We start from the raw sequence: 15724 nt of genomic DNA on the forward strand, positions 1-15724 counted from the left end.
ATTTATTGCAGAGAAGCGAGTCCTAGCCTTCCCACTGTGTGCTCAGTTGACCCTGGTCTGAAGAATAAATGTAGGACCTGGCTGTATCCGGAAAGAATACCCTAGAAAGAACTAGAAAGAAGAATACAAGAAATACAGCTACTCCGTTATTTATACTGACTTCCTCTCTTCCTGGACCAACCCCACATACACACCCCACCCCCACGGACTCTTACACCCGCCATTTTTGATAACAGTGCTCTTGCTCTCCTTGACCTTTTAATTCAATTCTACAATCTTTAACTGAATACCTGCTTTTGGAACCAGGCTACCTTGGTTGCTGTTCTACCTTCACTACCTGTGTGCCTTTGGGTATCATTATCTGTAAAATGGGACTCATCATAGCACCAACCCTATGGTGTCGTTGTGAGATTTAAATGAGTTAATGCATGTGAAAAGCTTACCACAGTGCTTGGCACCTGAAGGCTCTCCGTAAGGGTTAGGTAGTATCGTCACATCTCCGTGAGTCACACAGACTGTTTCTCCCTCACCCATGAAACGAATCACTGTTCTCTTGATTGCACTCCAGACCAAGAGGTCAGCTGTTGCTTAAGAGCTGTATTATCTGCTCTGGAGGCCATTACAAAATACCAGAGACTGGGTCACTTGGAAAAAACCAGAAATTTATTTTCTCACAGTTCTGGTGGCTGATCCCTCGAGATCAAGGCACTGGCAGGTTTGGTTCCTCGGGAGGCCTCTCTTCTTGCTTTGTGGGCGGCCATCCTCCCACTGTGTCCCCACACGACCTCGTCTGTGGGTGAGCCTCCCTGGTGTCCTTTCTCTTCTTGTAAGAACATCCATCATATTGGACTGGAGCGCCACCCTGACGACCTCACTTACATTTAATTACCCCTCTAGTGGCCCCGTCTCCAAATACCACCACATTGGAGATTCAGGGCTTCAACATACAAGTTTGGGAAGAAGAAGGGGACACAGTATAGCTCCTAACAGGAATCACTTTGCACAAAAAACACTTTCCTTATCTTTAAACTCTAAAATGATAAATGATACCATGAAGATGACACGTGAGAACCAAGCTTGACAGAGGACATAGCAGATTCAGGTCACAGCCAATCTCACACCTCCTCGGGGGCTGACATTCATTGAGTAAAATGGCCAGTGGAATCATCTGTAATATTTAAATTCTTTTTTCAATTGAAATGTTTGTTAGCCAAGCACATGTGGCTGAATGTGACCTCCAGTATGGTTATTATTGCTAAACAATGAGAATGAAGACACCAGCCACGGGTGAGTAAGACAGTTCCTACAGATATTCTTCTACCTGCTTCGTGCCCGTACCTTCCACAGGTGCTCTGCGTGGGCCACATTGTCTGTGCTGTGGTTGCAGAGACCGATGTACAGGCAAAGAGAGCAGCTGAAAAGATAAAGATCACCTATGAAGATCTGGAGCCTGTGATCTTCACCATCAGCGTAAGCAGGGCTGGCTGGCTTCTTCCTGTAAGGGTGTAGAATCAAAAGCATCTTTGTAAATTTCTTTTTTATATTTTTTTAAATGCTTTATTTATTCATTTGAGAGAGAGAGTGAGAGCACCTGCATGGGGAGGGGCAGAGGGAGAAGCAGACTCCTCACTGAGCAGGGTCTGGATCCCTGTTCCTTGAGATCAGGACCTGAGCTGAAGGCAAATGCTTAACTGACTGAGCCACCCAGGCGCCCACCTTGGTAAATTTCTGAATGCAAGACTAATTCTAACTTTGTCTTGTCACTGACTTGCTCTGGAAAAATCAGCTTTCTGTGGAAGGTATTACTCATATGAGTTGAAATTAGCATTGGCTGTAAGAAATGAGGGGACAAAGACACACCAAGAATTGAAGTTTCTTTCTCTTTCACATTCAGAAAATCTAGAAGTGGTCCGTCCAGGGCTTATGTGGGGTTCTATATGTGAGGGATCTGGGCTTCTTCTATCTAGTTGCTGCCTGGTTTCTATACTCCAGGTCACACTTTGGTCCACAATAGCTGCAGAAGCTTTGGCCATTAAGTCCACGTTCCAGAGAGCAGAGAGAGTGAGAGGATGAAGAAAGGCATATCCCCTCCCTGTAAAGACACTTCCCATATCTCATTGGTTAACACCTAGCCAGATGCCACGCCTACCTGCAAGGGGAGCTGGGAAATGTAGGCTTTATGCCAGGTTGACTACATAGCCACCAAAAATTGGGGAAGGTGAGAAGAATGGATATTGAGAACGATCATGTATTCAAGGTGGGGCCCAAAAACAGAATGACTTTCACGATGGAATTCCACAGAAATTTCCACTCTTTATTTTTGGGTCTAACTGATGGAATGAGAATGCTATTTCCAAAGCAGAAAGAATGAAGTTAGAATAGGAAATTCAGATATAGACTGGGATTAGTAGGTTCTAACTCAATAAAGGGCAAGTTCAGAGTAATTGAGTTGAGAAAAGCTTTCTTATTTGTGCACTTGTGACAGAAAATAGAATTTTTTCAAAGGCCCAGTGAATTATTCAAAGTGTTAAAAAGCTCATATTTCTTGATCTTTCTAAACCAAATGAATTCTGTTCCAAATTCCCATTTCGCCAAGTTTACAAGAAGTTCACACCTTTTTCTTGACTCACTCTCTGTCCCTGGGTTGTACTTGGATTCTAATATCAGTTTTTGAAATCTCAATTCTAATCTCATTTCCTCAAGAGGAAATGACACCCAGAAGAAAAACCATGAAATATCCTGGGACTCAGAATGGTTAGAGATCTAGTGTTCTCTCAGTATGGGACTGAACAGAGTCAGCTAAAAATTTCTTTTGTGAACAACAGTAGATAACAAAATAATCGTATATACCAATATTTACTTACTCATCCATCCATCCGTTCATTTCAATGACTGTATATATGAGAGACAGTGGAGGTAGTGGCTAAAAGCACAGGTTCTAGAACCAAACCACTAGATCTGAACCCTGGCTGCACACCTGATAACCGTGTCACCTTCATTAGTTAAGGTGCCACGGTTTCTTCACCTGTAAAATGGAGGTAATAATAATAGCCACTTCATCCAGTAGTTACAAGACCAAATGAGATAATACATGGAAAGCACTTAGCACCCTGCCTAGCACACACTCAAACCTCACTAAGTAAAGCACATATTAAAGATTCCATGATCTCATGACATATTTCCAGTATAGCTATAAACGTGCTTCCCCATGAACTCAGTGATTCATTGACATCTTGGTGTAGCAGAAAGTGAGAAAGTCCACTATCTGGTACACACTTTCTGCTGCTTGGAGAAATCAAGTATTCCTCACCAGGCGAGAGGCTTCTGAAAGCTGAGCTGGGGCTTGAACACTGCTTCTGTCTCTTATTTGCAGCATGACTTTAAGAGAGGTATTTAAGCTCTCGAGGCCCAGTCTCTGCATCTGGAACTAACGTGAGAATGTGCGCACGTGCGCTGTGTGTTGTGCAGTGCTTGACACAAGGCAAGCAGTCAACAAATATTGGCTGTTCTCATTATCATCACAAAGAGCAAGATAGACGGTGAACAGGGAGGCTATTGGAGAGTCAGAATGCAGGAGACAGGAGCCATTCGGAAGTACGGAAAATCAGGCCGGGCCTAAAGGCTCAGTGGAGAGGGGCTGTCAGTAGGGGAATCCACAGGGACTTGGAGTGGGACAGCTTCAGTCTTCACGTGTAATCAGTTCACGCTATCGTCAGAAAGAAAAGACAGAAGAAAGGGCTAGAAAGGCCCTTATGAGATTTGCCAAGAAATGAGCCCAAAGACATGAGCATACTTCCTACCATGTCTTCTGGGCCTTCTTCCCCAGAGATGTGTCAGGATTTGAGTCTTCTCCCTCCACTTGGCCTCAGCAATTTAGATCCCTGAGTTGGAGGTTCTTGTACATGAGCTACTAAGTCTGGCACAAGTGTTTTTCTTCAGGGAAAGCATACAGAGGGAGGGCCTAGAACCTCACCCCTCCTGCAGTTAGACCCATCACTGTTCCCTGGACACCCACCCTGAAGAGGAGAAATGAGTAATTATCATCCTGGGCCATCACTGCACCCCCAGATCTCATTTCTTGATGTTTCCCTAATCCTTCTTGTCAGTCTTCCCTGCAGTCTGAAGACAACCTTCTCACAACCATCTCGTCTCTGCCACGAGCTCACGACTCTAGTACTTCCTTTGTTGATGACCCTTCGTGGCCATTTTGGGGGAGTTTACTGGCCTTTGATTAAGAAAAAAAAAATTTTGCCATTGGAAGAAAAAAAGTTGTTTTAATTGGCTTGTGTTTTTTGCCTATCATTTAGGATGCCATAAAGCACAACTCATTCCTATGCCCTGAAAAAAAGCTTGAACAAGGAAATGTTGAGGAGGCATTTGAAAAAGTGGATCAAATTGTTGAAGGTAAGCCGCTCAGGATATTTATTTATTTATTTATCCCCAAATGAGACCTTTTTTATTTTCTTCCTCCATGCATTCCAAAACAAGAGAATCAAACTAAAGCAAACAAGCAACAACAAAACTAACAACCACAACATTGGTAATAACAAAGATAGTTTTTCTTCTCCATTTTGTTAAGATGAACAACATTCGCCCAGTTTGGCCCAAAATCTAAGAAGTCATATTTGATTTCTCTCTTTCTTTAACTTTACATTCAATTCATCTTCAAGTTTTATAGGCTTCTCCTTCAAGACGTATCCCAAGCAGGAACATGCTTTCCCACCTCTGTAGCTCAGGATGTTTAACAGAATCTTTGCACAGTTCTCTTCCAAAGTAGACATAGAGAGAATGTGATTTCCTCTCAGAAAGGGCATCCTCTAAAGACTCAGCACTTTGCCAAATTTCATTTCTCTCTCTTCCTCTCAGATTGTGTGTGTGTGTGCGCAGGCGCGTGCGTGCGCGTGTGTTGCCTTTAGAGGTTGGAGGGTGGGGAGCAACAGAATATATAGAAGAAAAATCCCTAGCATTTTGATTAGTCAAGAACAGAGGAATAGAACCATATAATCTGAACTTGTTGTCCAAAACTGTAGTCTTGGAAACAGATTGCCCTCAGCTGCCACAGGACAAATGCCTGACCCATCAGCTCTTTATTCCGAACAAATCCATTCTGGTCAGTCCACACCTTACCTGCTTTTGAATTCCTCCACATGGTAGTTTCCAACTAGCACACACTTTCAAGAATCTCCCTACCTTGCACTTAACAGGAGAGGTCCATGTTGGAGGACAGGAACATTTTTATATGGAAACACAGAGAGTGCTTGTCATTCCGAAGGCCGAGGACAAAGAACTGGACATTTATATGTCAGCACAGGATCCAGCCCACGTGCAGGTGAGGTCCAGGATCGCCTTTACCTTCCCAGCCTCCTAATTCCATCATGGCCTTCGATCCCCACAGCTTCGCAGTTGGCAGCCATTTTACCTGCAGGAAATTGATGTCCAGGTACTGGACACCAGTGGAGCAGCTAAGATACCAGAACCCTTTTGTTGTTTCTGGTCGTGACAGGTAAATAAAACAAGTCGAGCAAAGTGACGGCGATTAAGAGTATACTTACCATGATGAACACTGAGTAATGTACAGAATTGTCGACTTACCATATTTCACCCCTGAAACTAACATAACACAGTATGTTAACTATACTGGAATTAAAACTAAATAAAATAAATTAAAAAAAAAAAAAACAGCCACAGTCACTTCAGATTTGAAGATTGCATTCACTTGCAGCATGCTTGCATGAGCTCTAGCACTAGATAACAACACTAAATTGTATCTGTACATGACTTTTCTCTAAATAATCACTATGGATAATCTTTGGAGTGAACATATCACTTTATAGCACATTTTCATCTCCCAGTAACAAAGTGCCCTAGGTTTTAGCTGCAAACATCTTCTTTAGCAAGTTGTCCTGCGTTTGCTGATTTTCACCTTGTTGGGACTTCAGGTCTAGGCATTTGGCCATGATTCCAGCTTCTGACAGGAAACTCAGGCAGTTTCCCTTCTGGAAAATACCATTTTTCAGCTGGAAAGGCTATTCTGTAAGATTAACGATGTTTACAAACTCAATAGAGCTCTGCAGGACAGATTTAGACTATCTTAGTTTTTTGTGGTTGTTGCTTTTTCTGACAGTAGGTGTGGTTGAATATTGCTATAATGTTTCAGAAAACAAAAGGCTTCTTTGCCATTTCTTGTAAAAACTTTTCCACTCACCTCACTTTTACAGAAAACAGTGTCCTCTACTTTAAACATCCCCATCAACAGGATCACCTGTCACGTCAAGCGGGTGGGCGGAGGGTTCGGCGGGAAGGTGGGAAGACCAGCTGTGTTCGGCGCTCTTGCAGCTGTGGGCGCTCTCAAGTAAGTGGGCTTGGGGAGACAGGAGGGTGTAAAATGTGCCAACTAAGGGTGAATCAGTGAATGAGCGTCGCTGCTGCCATAACCACCTGAGTGTCCTTGGGCAATTCAGGCTCCTGTCTCTTTTTCTTTATAACTAGAGATACAATACTCACCCTCCTAGTGTTATCGGAAAAGTGGAATGTACATAGGACTGGAAAGAGGCTAACTTGCTATAGAAAGGTAAAGTGGTATTATTAGTTAAATAGCTCCAAGGCTGCGGCTGCCCTGTCCTTGAGCTTCAGGGAAAGTGACCCATTTAGGGGTGGGACAAGTGTCCCGTGCGAGTGGGACACCATGGGTGTGGGTCCTCCCCCACTTTTCCTTCCTCTCTAGCTGCAGACAGGGTGGAGTGAGGCAAGAAAGCTGCCCACCCTGCCTCTCTGCACCTGGGAAGGGCCGGCTAGTCAGTGTTTGCTGAACCACGGATGACATCCTCAAAGAAAGTTCCCGGGTTAACCTCAACCACAACGCTTGCTCCTTTGCTGTCCACGCTGTTCAAGCTGCTGGCTTTTCTGTTCCTCGTTCATTCTCTGTGGCTGTTTCTTAGTAGTAACAAAGTACTGTCAGAGCCCAGTCAGCCCACAAAGTCCAAAGGTCCCGCTTCCTTTGACACATTCTGTGTAGTTCAGAGCTAGCTCCAAAGCATTCAGCCGCGTGTCTCATTCTGCAGTGAGCGGTGGAAGATCACAAGATCTGAATCCCATGTCCAGTTCTCTCCATAATGAACCTCTCTATTTGCACCCACCAAGTACCCAGCAAGGGATAATCAGCTCATCATACTCCTACCAGGCTTTGTGCCCTTAAGACCTCCGAGCATTACTGTACATCAGAATCATCCAGGGAGCCCTTAAATCCCAATGCCTAGGCTGCCCCATGAAGATCCAGGCATCACCATATTTAAAATTATCCAAGGGGTACCACTGTGCAGTTAAGTGTAGGAACCAGTGTCGTAAGCTACAGCCCTGCCTTCGCACACGTCTGGCATACAGTTAGTAGTTCCCAGAGTAGAGTTCCCGAACCGTTGATAAGACTCGCCCAGGCTCCTAGAAATCCCAGACCCACCAAATCAGAATCACCAAGGGGTAGTCCCAGAAGCTTTCCATTTAACTGATGCTCCAAGCAGACTTCACCATTAAAAAACAACAACAACAACAACAAAAAAAAAAAAAAAAAAAAAAAAAAAAAAAACCACACCCACACACATACAAGAAAAAAAAGAACAGGAAACTTTGTGCCAGAATTGTAGCTTTCAACATGTACCTGAAAATAGCTGCAGAAGAATCACTGAGAAGGGCACATGGGTGACTCCATGGTTAAAGCCTCTGCATTCGGCTCAGGTCATGATCCCAGGGATCATGGGATCAAGCCCCACATCAGGCTCTCTGCTCAGCAGGGAGCCTGCTTCCCCCTCTCTCTGTCTCTGCCTGCCTCTCTGCCTACTTGTGCTCTCTGTCAAATAAATAAACAAAATCTTTAAAAAAAAGAATCACTGAGAAAAATGCCAATTCTAGGCCCCTCCCTAACATATTGAATGACAGTCCTAGTGCTAAGACTCAGGAATCTGCATTTCACCAGCACACCAGATGATTCTTTTGTACTCCGCAGAGTCCAGGAACCGCTACCCTAGAGATACAGCAAGGCTAAAGCTCTGAGTACCCGAGGGCCCAGCTTGGCCAACAGAGTAGCATTCATAGGCAGAGATGAAGATGCTAACCCAGCTGGCTAAGGGCTTGGCCTTGGTTTTGCAGTTGTGTTGCTAAGTTTGCATTTATCTATTCGCACTCCTATTCTTTTGTAGCTGGTGGTGGGGATATGCAAAATGGCTAGATCTGGTCAAGCATCAAATCTGAAGCCATAAGAACACACGTTAGGGGTGCCTGGGGGGCTCAGTTGGTTAAACATCTGTCTTCAGCTCAGGTCATGATCCCAGGGTTCTGGGAGGAAGCCCCGCATCGGGCTCCCTGCTCCGCGGGGAGCCTGCTTCCCCTCTGCCTGCTGCTCCCGCTGCTCGTGCTCTCTCCCTCCTTTCTCTCTAACAAATACGTAAATAAAATCCTTAAAAAAAAAAAAAAAAAAAAAAAAAACAGGTTAACTGGCGTGCTGCATCAATATCGCTTTAGCTAGATCTCCAGCCATTGAGTAAAGGTTGCAGAGACAGTGTAGTTTGGCCACATGTCAATTCAGATCGGCGCCCAGCTCACTGCGGGCGCTCAGGGAATACACAGGGGACGGCTGGACGGTGAAATGAGCGGACAAATGGGTGGGACAAGGGGTGAGGACGGCCGGGTAGAAAGGCCGGCGATGGGAGGGCGTAGACCGTTAGATGAGGGAATGGAGAAATGGGCGGGCGGAAGCTGGACGGGGAAATGGAGGAACAGGGGAATGGGGGGGGAATACGACCAAGATTTGTTTTCTTTAGAACTGGCCGTCCGGTCCGGCTTGTTCTTGATCGCGAAGACGATATGTTAATAACTGGGGGAAGGCACCCATTATTTGGAAAATATAAAGTGAGTATTAAAGATGAAATTATTAAAATACCTCGTTTTACCTGAGTGGTTTTATCATTTTGATTTTGCTAAATTCTAAAAACGATCATCTCACCTAAAATATCCAATGAAAATGCTGTGTATTTGAATACTCATAAAGTTTATAAGGAACTTTTAGTAAATCTAGTATAGATTGTGAAGAAATTGAATGATAAAAACACAATTTCAATTGATAAAAAAATTACTGAAGGAATAAGACTTTCGTTACTGGTTCCTCAGAGACAAAAAATGAAGGAAGCTACAAGCACTTGTTATACCAAAACTTCCTGATTATAAAAATATTTTGTAGTAGGGACTCCTGGGTGGCTCAGTCAGTTAAACATCTGCCCTCGGCTCAGGTCACGATCCTGGAGTCCTGCGATCAAGCCCTGTCTCAGGCTCCCTGCTCAGAGGGGAGCCTGCTTCTCCCTCTCCCTCTCCCTCTCCCTCTCCCTGTGCCCCCTGGCCCCACCCCCGCTCACTTTCTCTCTCAAATAAATAAAATATTTTTTAAAAAAAAGAAGAAAATATTTTTCAGTTGAAATGTTTGGAAGCAATTTTACCATTTTAACTACAAAATCATTTTTACAAGTGTTTCTGCCAAATTGTTATGAAAGTGTCACAAAAGTTCTTTGCAAATAGGAAAAAAAAACCCACTAACTAATGAAATCATTTTAAATTGTTTCAAACCATGCTCATCGCGTTTTATACAACTATGGCATAAACAGCATTAAAAATACTTTTAACATCTAGTCGACAACAATAGTACTTTTCAAATTTGTGACTGAGTTTTTAGAATGGTTCTAATGTAATGTTTCTATATCAAAGATGTTTTATCTGGGAATTGCTTAGTTAGATAGTCTACCTGATGTCATGTCTAATGATTTAGATTACTAAAATATATTTCCTGGATTACTAAAGCCATACCACAGCACCATTTATTTTCTTCCCTCGGCATTAATGATTTTTGTAATTAGGGAGGGAAAGACCACAGCTGGCCATTAAATTTTTCATTTGCCTTCAAATGCACAGAAATCAATACAACTATTATTATCTTCTAGCACCAAGAACAACGTAGAGGCACAGTCTAGGATTATGGTTATGTGTTTTGTTATGGTGGCTGTTGAGTTCTTTGGTTTTGGCCTGAGTTATAAATTGGGCTTTATTTATATTGCATTTATGCGGCTATTTTAGTACTAGTACTTATTAAGAAGATTCTAGACTATAAATATTTTGGTAATTATAGTAACATAAAATATAATTAAAATGAGGGAAATAGACTTTGGAAAATCCAAAGTTTATTTAATTTTTTATTTTCTAAAAATTTTATTTATTTATTTATTTGATAAGAGAGAGATAGCACAAGTAGAGGAGCAGCAGGCAGAAGGAGAGAAGCAGGCTCCCGGCTGAGCAGGGAGACAGATGCAGGGCTCAATCCCAGGACCCTGGGATCATGACCTGAGCCAAAGGCAGGCACTTAACCCACTAAGTCATCCAGGCACCCCGTAAATTTTATTTTATTTTTAAAGAAATACAATCTTACTTCCAATATAGTAAGATGTTAGTGTGAGAGAGGTGTGTGTGTGTGCGTATGTATAGAGAGGGAGATCCACATTCAAAACTAGCTAACAAAGTTTTGCTCTGTTCATCAGAGCTATTTGTAAATTAGCATAAAAATGTTTATGTGAAAGAGGTTCTGAAATTCTTGAAAATTTTATAAACAATTTAAGAATTTTCTCTACTACCTTATTTATTACTTTGTTTTGCTTAGCAGTCCTTTCTTCATGAAGTCACAGATAAACTTCAACCTAGCATTTGTCAAAATTACCATAAATTCTGAATTTGTGGCTTTTTCCACATGTGCTAAGTGCTCTGCTTTGTTATCTAACATCTCCATAGATGATAATAGCCATATGGTTGTGCCCGTTTCCAAAAAGGCAAAGGGACCAGGGCCAATCCTTTTCTGGTACAACTACAACAGGAAGCAGGAGCTTTTCAGTCAGGCCTAAGTGGGTAGGAGGGAGCGGCAACTTCAGAAACACGCAAGGTTCTTCTCTGAGTCCCAGTAAGAAGGGCGGCAGCACTAGCCCACATCTGTGCATCCTTGTTCACAAAGCACTTGAGCAGCTCCCTACGGTGAGAGCAGCCCTTCTCATGTCCGTGCCCCAGGCCTCGGCTTCCAAGGCTTTCCCACAACGAGATGCTCTGTGATTCATTCCCACGCACTCTGGAATTCCAGAGACTTTTCCACAAGGGAGAGAAACTACAGACTAAATTAGAAGGAAAAGTAGTAAAAAGTGAAGGAGACTTGGGGCGCCTGAGTGGCTCAGTCAGTTAAGCATCAGTTAAGCTCAGGTCATGATCTGAGGGTCGTGGGAATGAGCCCACGGGGAAAAGCCCTCCATGGGGCTCCTGGCTCAGCAGGGAATCTGCTTCTCCCTCTCCCTCTGCCCTTCCCCCCACTCATAAACGTGCTCTCTCTCTCTCTCTCAAATAAATAAAGAAAACCTTAAAAAAAAAAAAAAAAAGTGAAGGAGACTCTTCCAGAAAGAAGGAAGGAGAGGGTAGCAGTTCTCCACCAGCGGGCAAGCAAGGGCTGTGAATTCCATAACTGACTGGGAAGCCAGTCCTTTCCAGGACTTCTGGAAAGGAAGAGCTCCTCCAAAGTCAGATCTGAGGAGGTCTTTGTCAGGTAAGCACTGAAAAAGAGGGGATGGTCAGGTGTGGCACACACGGAGCAAAGGAAAGCATTGTGTGCCTTGCAATCCTGCCCAAGAGCTGGGCTGTGACTTAAACTTGGCTTGTAAATTTTAAATGGATCATAAAATGTCCTTCATTCGGTGACAGGTGGGGTTCATGAACAATGGGAGAATCAAAGCTCTGGACATTGAGTGCTTCCTTAACGGAGGATGCATGCTGGACGACTCCGAGCTGGTACGTGCTTCAGAAAACGGCGTCATTCTGGATCCTAACCCCAGGGCAGAATTTCCAGATGAATCTTTACGGAGCACGTTTCTTCAAGTCCTTGCCCAAGTTTCACAAGCAGTTAGACTCTTACTTGACTTTTACAGGAAAAAAGAAGTATTGGCCAATATATATTAATATCTCCCTTCACTTTAGGTAACAGAATTTCTTATATTAAAGCTGGAAAATGCATATAAAATCCGCAACCTCAGGTTCCGTGGCCGGGCATGCATGACACATCTACCATCTAATACCGCCTTTCGGGGATTCGGCTTCCCACAAGGAACCCTGATAACAGAATCTTGCATCACCGCTGTGGCAGCCAAATGTGGCCTTCCACCAGAAAAGGTAAGGTTGTAACCAAGGCTGTAACCAAGGTTGGTGAAGGCTCATCTGAGCTGGGGAACTGGCTACCCAAGGAAAGACCCAAGGAGAACCGCTCAACTTAGCCTTGACCCAGAATTCGAGATAAATTCAGAGCTACTTGGAAGAAATGACTTTCCACTATCTTCCTACCTCCTTATGGAAACAACTTTCTGTTTCTTTCTTTTTTCTAATTGGTACAAAAATAATCACTCTTTTTAAAATTCTTTTTTTTTTAAGATTTTATTTATTTATTTGACAGAGAGAGATCACAAGTAGGTAGAGAGGCAGGCAGAGAGAGAGAGGGGGAAGCAGGCTCCCCGCCGAGCAGAGAGCCCGATATGGGACTCGATCCCAGGACCCTAAGATCATGACCCGAGCCGAAGGCAGCGGCTCAACCCACTGAGCCACCCAGGCGCCCCACTCTTTTTAAAATTCTAACCACACTGAGGGAATTAAAAAGTGATCATCCGCCTTTTCATGCCATCCGTCCTTACTGGCCAAGAGTAACCACTGCTCATAGTTCTGTGTTCCAGCCCTCTACATTCATATACACACAGGTCAACACGGACATAACACACGTGCACATGCACACTCATATGCACAAACACACACACACACATATGAACATAGAGAATATTTACCAAAATGGGACCATGATAAACAAATCATACTTTTTCTACTTGACAGTAAGCCATGGCTATCTTCCTCTTTCATTAGAATGATCCATTTCATGCTTTTTCGTAACAGTATTATGTAATAGGGACTTTGTGTAATTTATTTAGCCACTCCACTATGATACACATGTATGTTGTTACCCAGTTTTGGCTATCAAAATGATGTTGCAAGAAACATCTTTGTACAGATACACCAAAATGTAGATGTACTTTTGCCCTATATTGTATATGTATAGGATAAATTTATAGAAGTGGAATTGCCAGTACACTTGAAAATTTTTGAGAGATCTACTACCAAAAGATGCCTCCCAAAATATTATTTTATAGTATCCTAGAGGGTGCACAGTATAGACAGGTTGCTAGGCGAGAGAGAGACAGCCACTGTCAGTTGAGATAATTACCAATAACACCTTTCTAGCCCTCAGACATTTCAATTAGACCCTAGCCTACTTTTTACACTTCTTTTCCCTGTTTCCCCAATATAGTCCCTCTGCTCCAGAAGCCACACTTAAATATTGCCCTTTGAACCCCTTGGCCCCAAAGTTCAACAGAGAGGACCACCAGGTTTGTGACCGTCAGGGTACTTCCTACACACAGGAGAACACCTACATGTTACTCAAGGAAGACCACAGATATCCTAAGAGAAGTCACATAGAGTGTTCTGTGAGTACAAAGGAGAAAGACATCGCTTTGGCTGGAGGGGAGGAGAGTCAGCAAGACCTTTCTGGAGAAGATGACCCTTAAGATAGGCCTTGAAGAATAATAGGCAGAGATCATGGAAAGTGATGCAGGCCAATTGAGCAGCTCCAGCAAGGAGAGGAAACCTCTTTGTGATTCAGTCTCCTTATCTACGAAACACGGATGATATGACTCACCACACAGAGTTCCTGCCGGAATCAAATGAGTTAGCACTTGTTAAAACATGTGTTCTCGCAAACTGGATAGTAGTATTCCAGTGTCACTGCTGATAATGGCAATTATTCAGTGTTACTTAGAGGGACAGGGGGAGAATGAAGACTTCCAGAGCATATCTCAGTAGGCTCTCCTTTATCAAATCTTGCAGACTTTCAGGACCTACAACACCCCATATTCAAATACATTTATAAAAACATTTGACCACACATTCCAGAGGCGATGGGAAAGCTTAGAGTCAATCCGCTGTTTGTCACCAGCGGCAGTGCAGTTCCTCTGTAGCAGAACAAATCTTGAGTTGTGACAATACATCCTTGCTTTGTTATACAAGCTACCAACTCTTCCTCATCCCCTGAACCTTGTAGGAAAATAGGAGTATCTGCTTCCCTCAGCCCCTCCATCCTGCTGCCCTCCAGGGACCAGTTACTACCACTACCCTCCGCTTTCAGTGGGGAGGGGAGGGGCACGGAGGGGAGAGGAAGAGCAGAGGGAGAAGGAGAGCAAGCTGCCTGCTGAGCAGGGAGCCCAGTGCGGGGCTCAAACCCAGGACCCTGGGATCATGACCTAACCGAAGGCAGACGCCCAACCGACTGATCCACCCAGGTGCCCCTAACTCCCATTATTTTTGCAAAAGCACATGCTGTTCAAAGAAAGAAGCAGCACCTTGTCTTCTCCCCATCAAAGTTTGTGTTTTAATTTGGAAGTTTTTCAAGTCTCTCTTTTGCAGTCAGTTTCTGTCTTACCATAGCTATCAACTTGACTTCTCACCATTTCAGATTAGGGAGAAAAACATGTACAGAACAGTTGATAAAACCATCTACAAACAAGCATTCAGCCCTGAGACCCTGATAAGATGTTGGAATGAGTGTCTGGACAAGTCTTCCTTTCACAGCAGAAGAATGCAAGTGGAAGAGTTTAACAAGAAGAATTACTGGAAGAAGAAAGGCATGGCAATCGTCCCCATGAAGTTTTCAGTCGGTTTTGCTGCCACAAGCTATCATCAGGTAAGGCTTTTCTACATGATAAATAGCCCTCAGAAGGGATGCACTTCTCACCCTGTCGGCTCATGCTGACTTTGGGAGAAGGTCACATTCCCCAGGCACCGAGCCCCTCCCTCCCCCCCCCCCCCCCCCCCCCCCCCCCCCCCCCCCGAGAAATGTAAGAAAGCTCGGAGCAGCTGCCCCATCCGCAAGCTCGTGCAACGCGGTCCCGCAGGAAACATGGCTCTGTGGCAGAAAAGGGCATCAGGAAGCCTGCTAGCAGCACAGCTGCCGGGTCTCAGCAGTGACCACGATCACTACCCCACCCCACCCCGAATCATCCCTATGCCAAAGGGAATGAGAGCGCACAAGGCCTGGGGTGCTGAGCTCTCTGAGCCCAGGGCTTACGGCTTGGGCAGGAAGTGGGCTTCTCCCGGTCTGTGCCCCAGGCCCTCAGCTCTCCTCCGTGCCCCAAAGTCTAGGCAGAGAGGTCACTGCATGTTGCCCTGACAAGCTGGCTATTTCCAGTCACCTCTCCCAGGAATCTATGTCAATTCTAGTGGGGAAACGGGTGCATGGTCCAAAAGTCCTTCCCGGGAGATTGCAAAAGGAAGAGGCAATCATCCTCTGGGAGAGACACTCAGGGGCCCCATCCAGAAGGCAGGAGGAAAGGTGGCAAATAGATTAGTCCATTAAATAACACAGGACTGGTATAGACGAGTGTCCCCAGCAATCCCAATGGGTGCCCTATGGGGAAGCTGTTTAGAAAATCAGGAAATGTTATCGCCTCCCCATTATTGTCCACCAGAAGCAGAAACTCTGCAACTGGTAAAAGCTTATACACATTAGATCTAAATCTAAATATAAAAATGCATTAGATCTCCCTGTGCATGTACCAGTGAAAGCATTTTC

At 44.2% G+C, this 15724-nt stretch overlaps 1 protein-coding gene and 1 long non-coding RNA gene across 2 annotated transcripts in view; one reads left to right on the forward strand and one right to left on the reverse strand.

Annotated features, from left to right (window-relative positions):
* The window catches only part of LOC101694623 (aldehyde oxidase 2), an 80256-nt gene that overhangs the window by 34399 nt on the left and 30133 nt on the right, over positions 1–15724 (forward strand). Inside the window, exons 19-26 of the mRNA XM_045078535.1 lie at positions 1348–1470; positions 4308–4404; positions 5205–5329; positions 6219–6352; positions 8811–8898; positions 11764–11850; positions 12037–12228; positions 14609–14836. Of these exons, the coding sequence (XP_044934470.1) occupies positions 1348–1470; positions 4308–4404; positions 5205–5329; positions 6219–6352; positions 8811–8898; positions 11764–11850; positions 12037–12228; positions 14609–14836 (1074 nt within the window). The remainder of the gene's footprint in view (positions 1–1347; positions 1471–4307; positions 4405–5204; positions 5330–6218; positions 6353–8810; positions 8899–11763; positions 11851–12036; positions 12229–14608; positions 14837–15724) is intronic.
* The window catches only part of LOC123391646, a 33540-nt gene continuing 18457 nt past the window's right edge, over positions 642–15724 (reverse strand). Inside the window, exon 2 of the long non-coding RNA XR_006606342.1 lies at positions 642–1495. This is a non-coding gene — a long non-coding RNA (uncharacterized LOC123391646). The remainder of the gene's footprint in view (positions 1496–15724) is intronic.

The sequence above is a fragment of the Mustela putorius genome, unplaced genomic scaffold, assembly GCF_011764305.1.
Source record: "Mustela putorius furo isolate JIRA1106 unplaced genomic scaffold, ASM1176430v1.1 tig00000275_pilon_pilon_pilon, whole genome shotgun sequence".
Taxonomy (NCBI): Eukaryota; Metazoa; Chordata; class Mammalia; order Carnivora; family Mustelidae; genus Mustela; species Mustela putorius.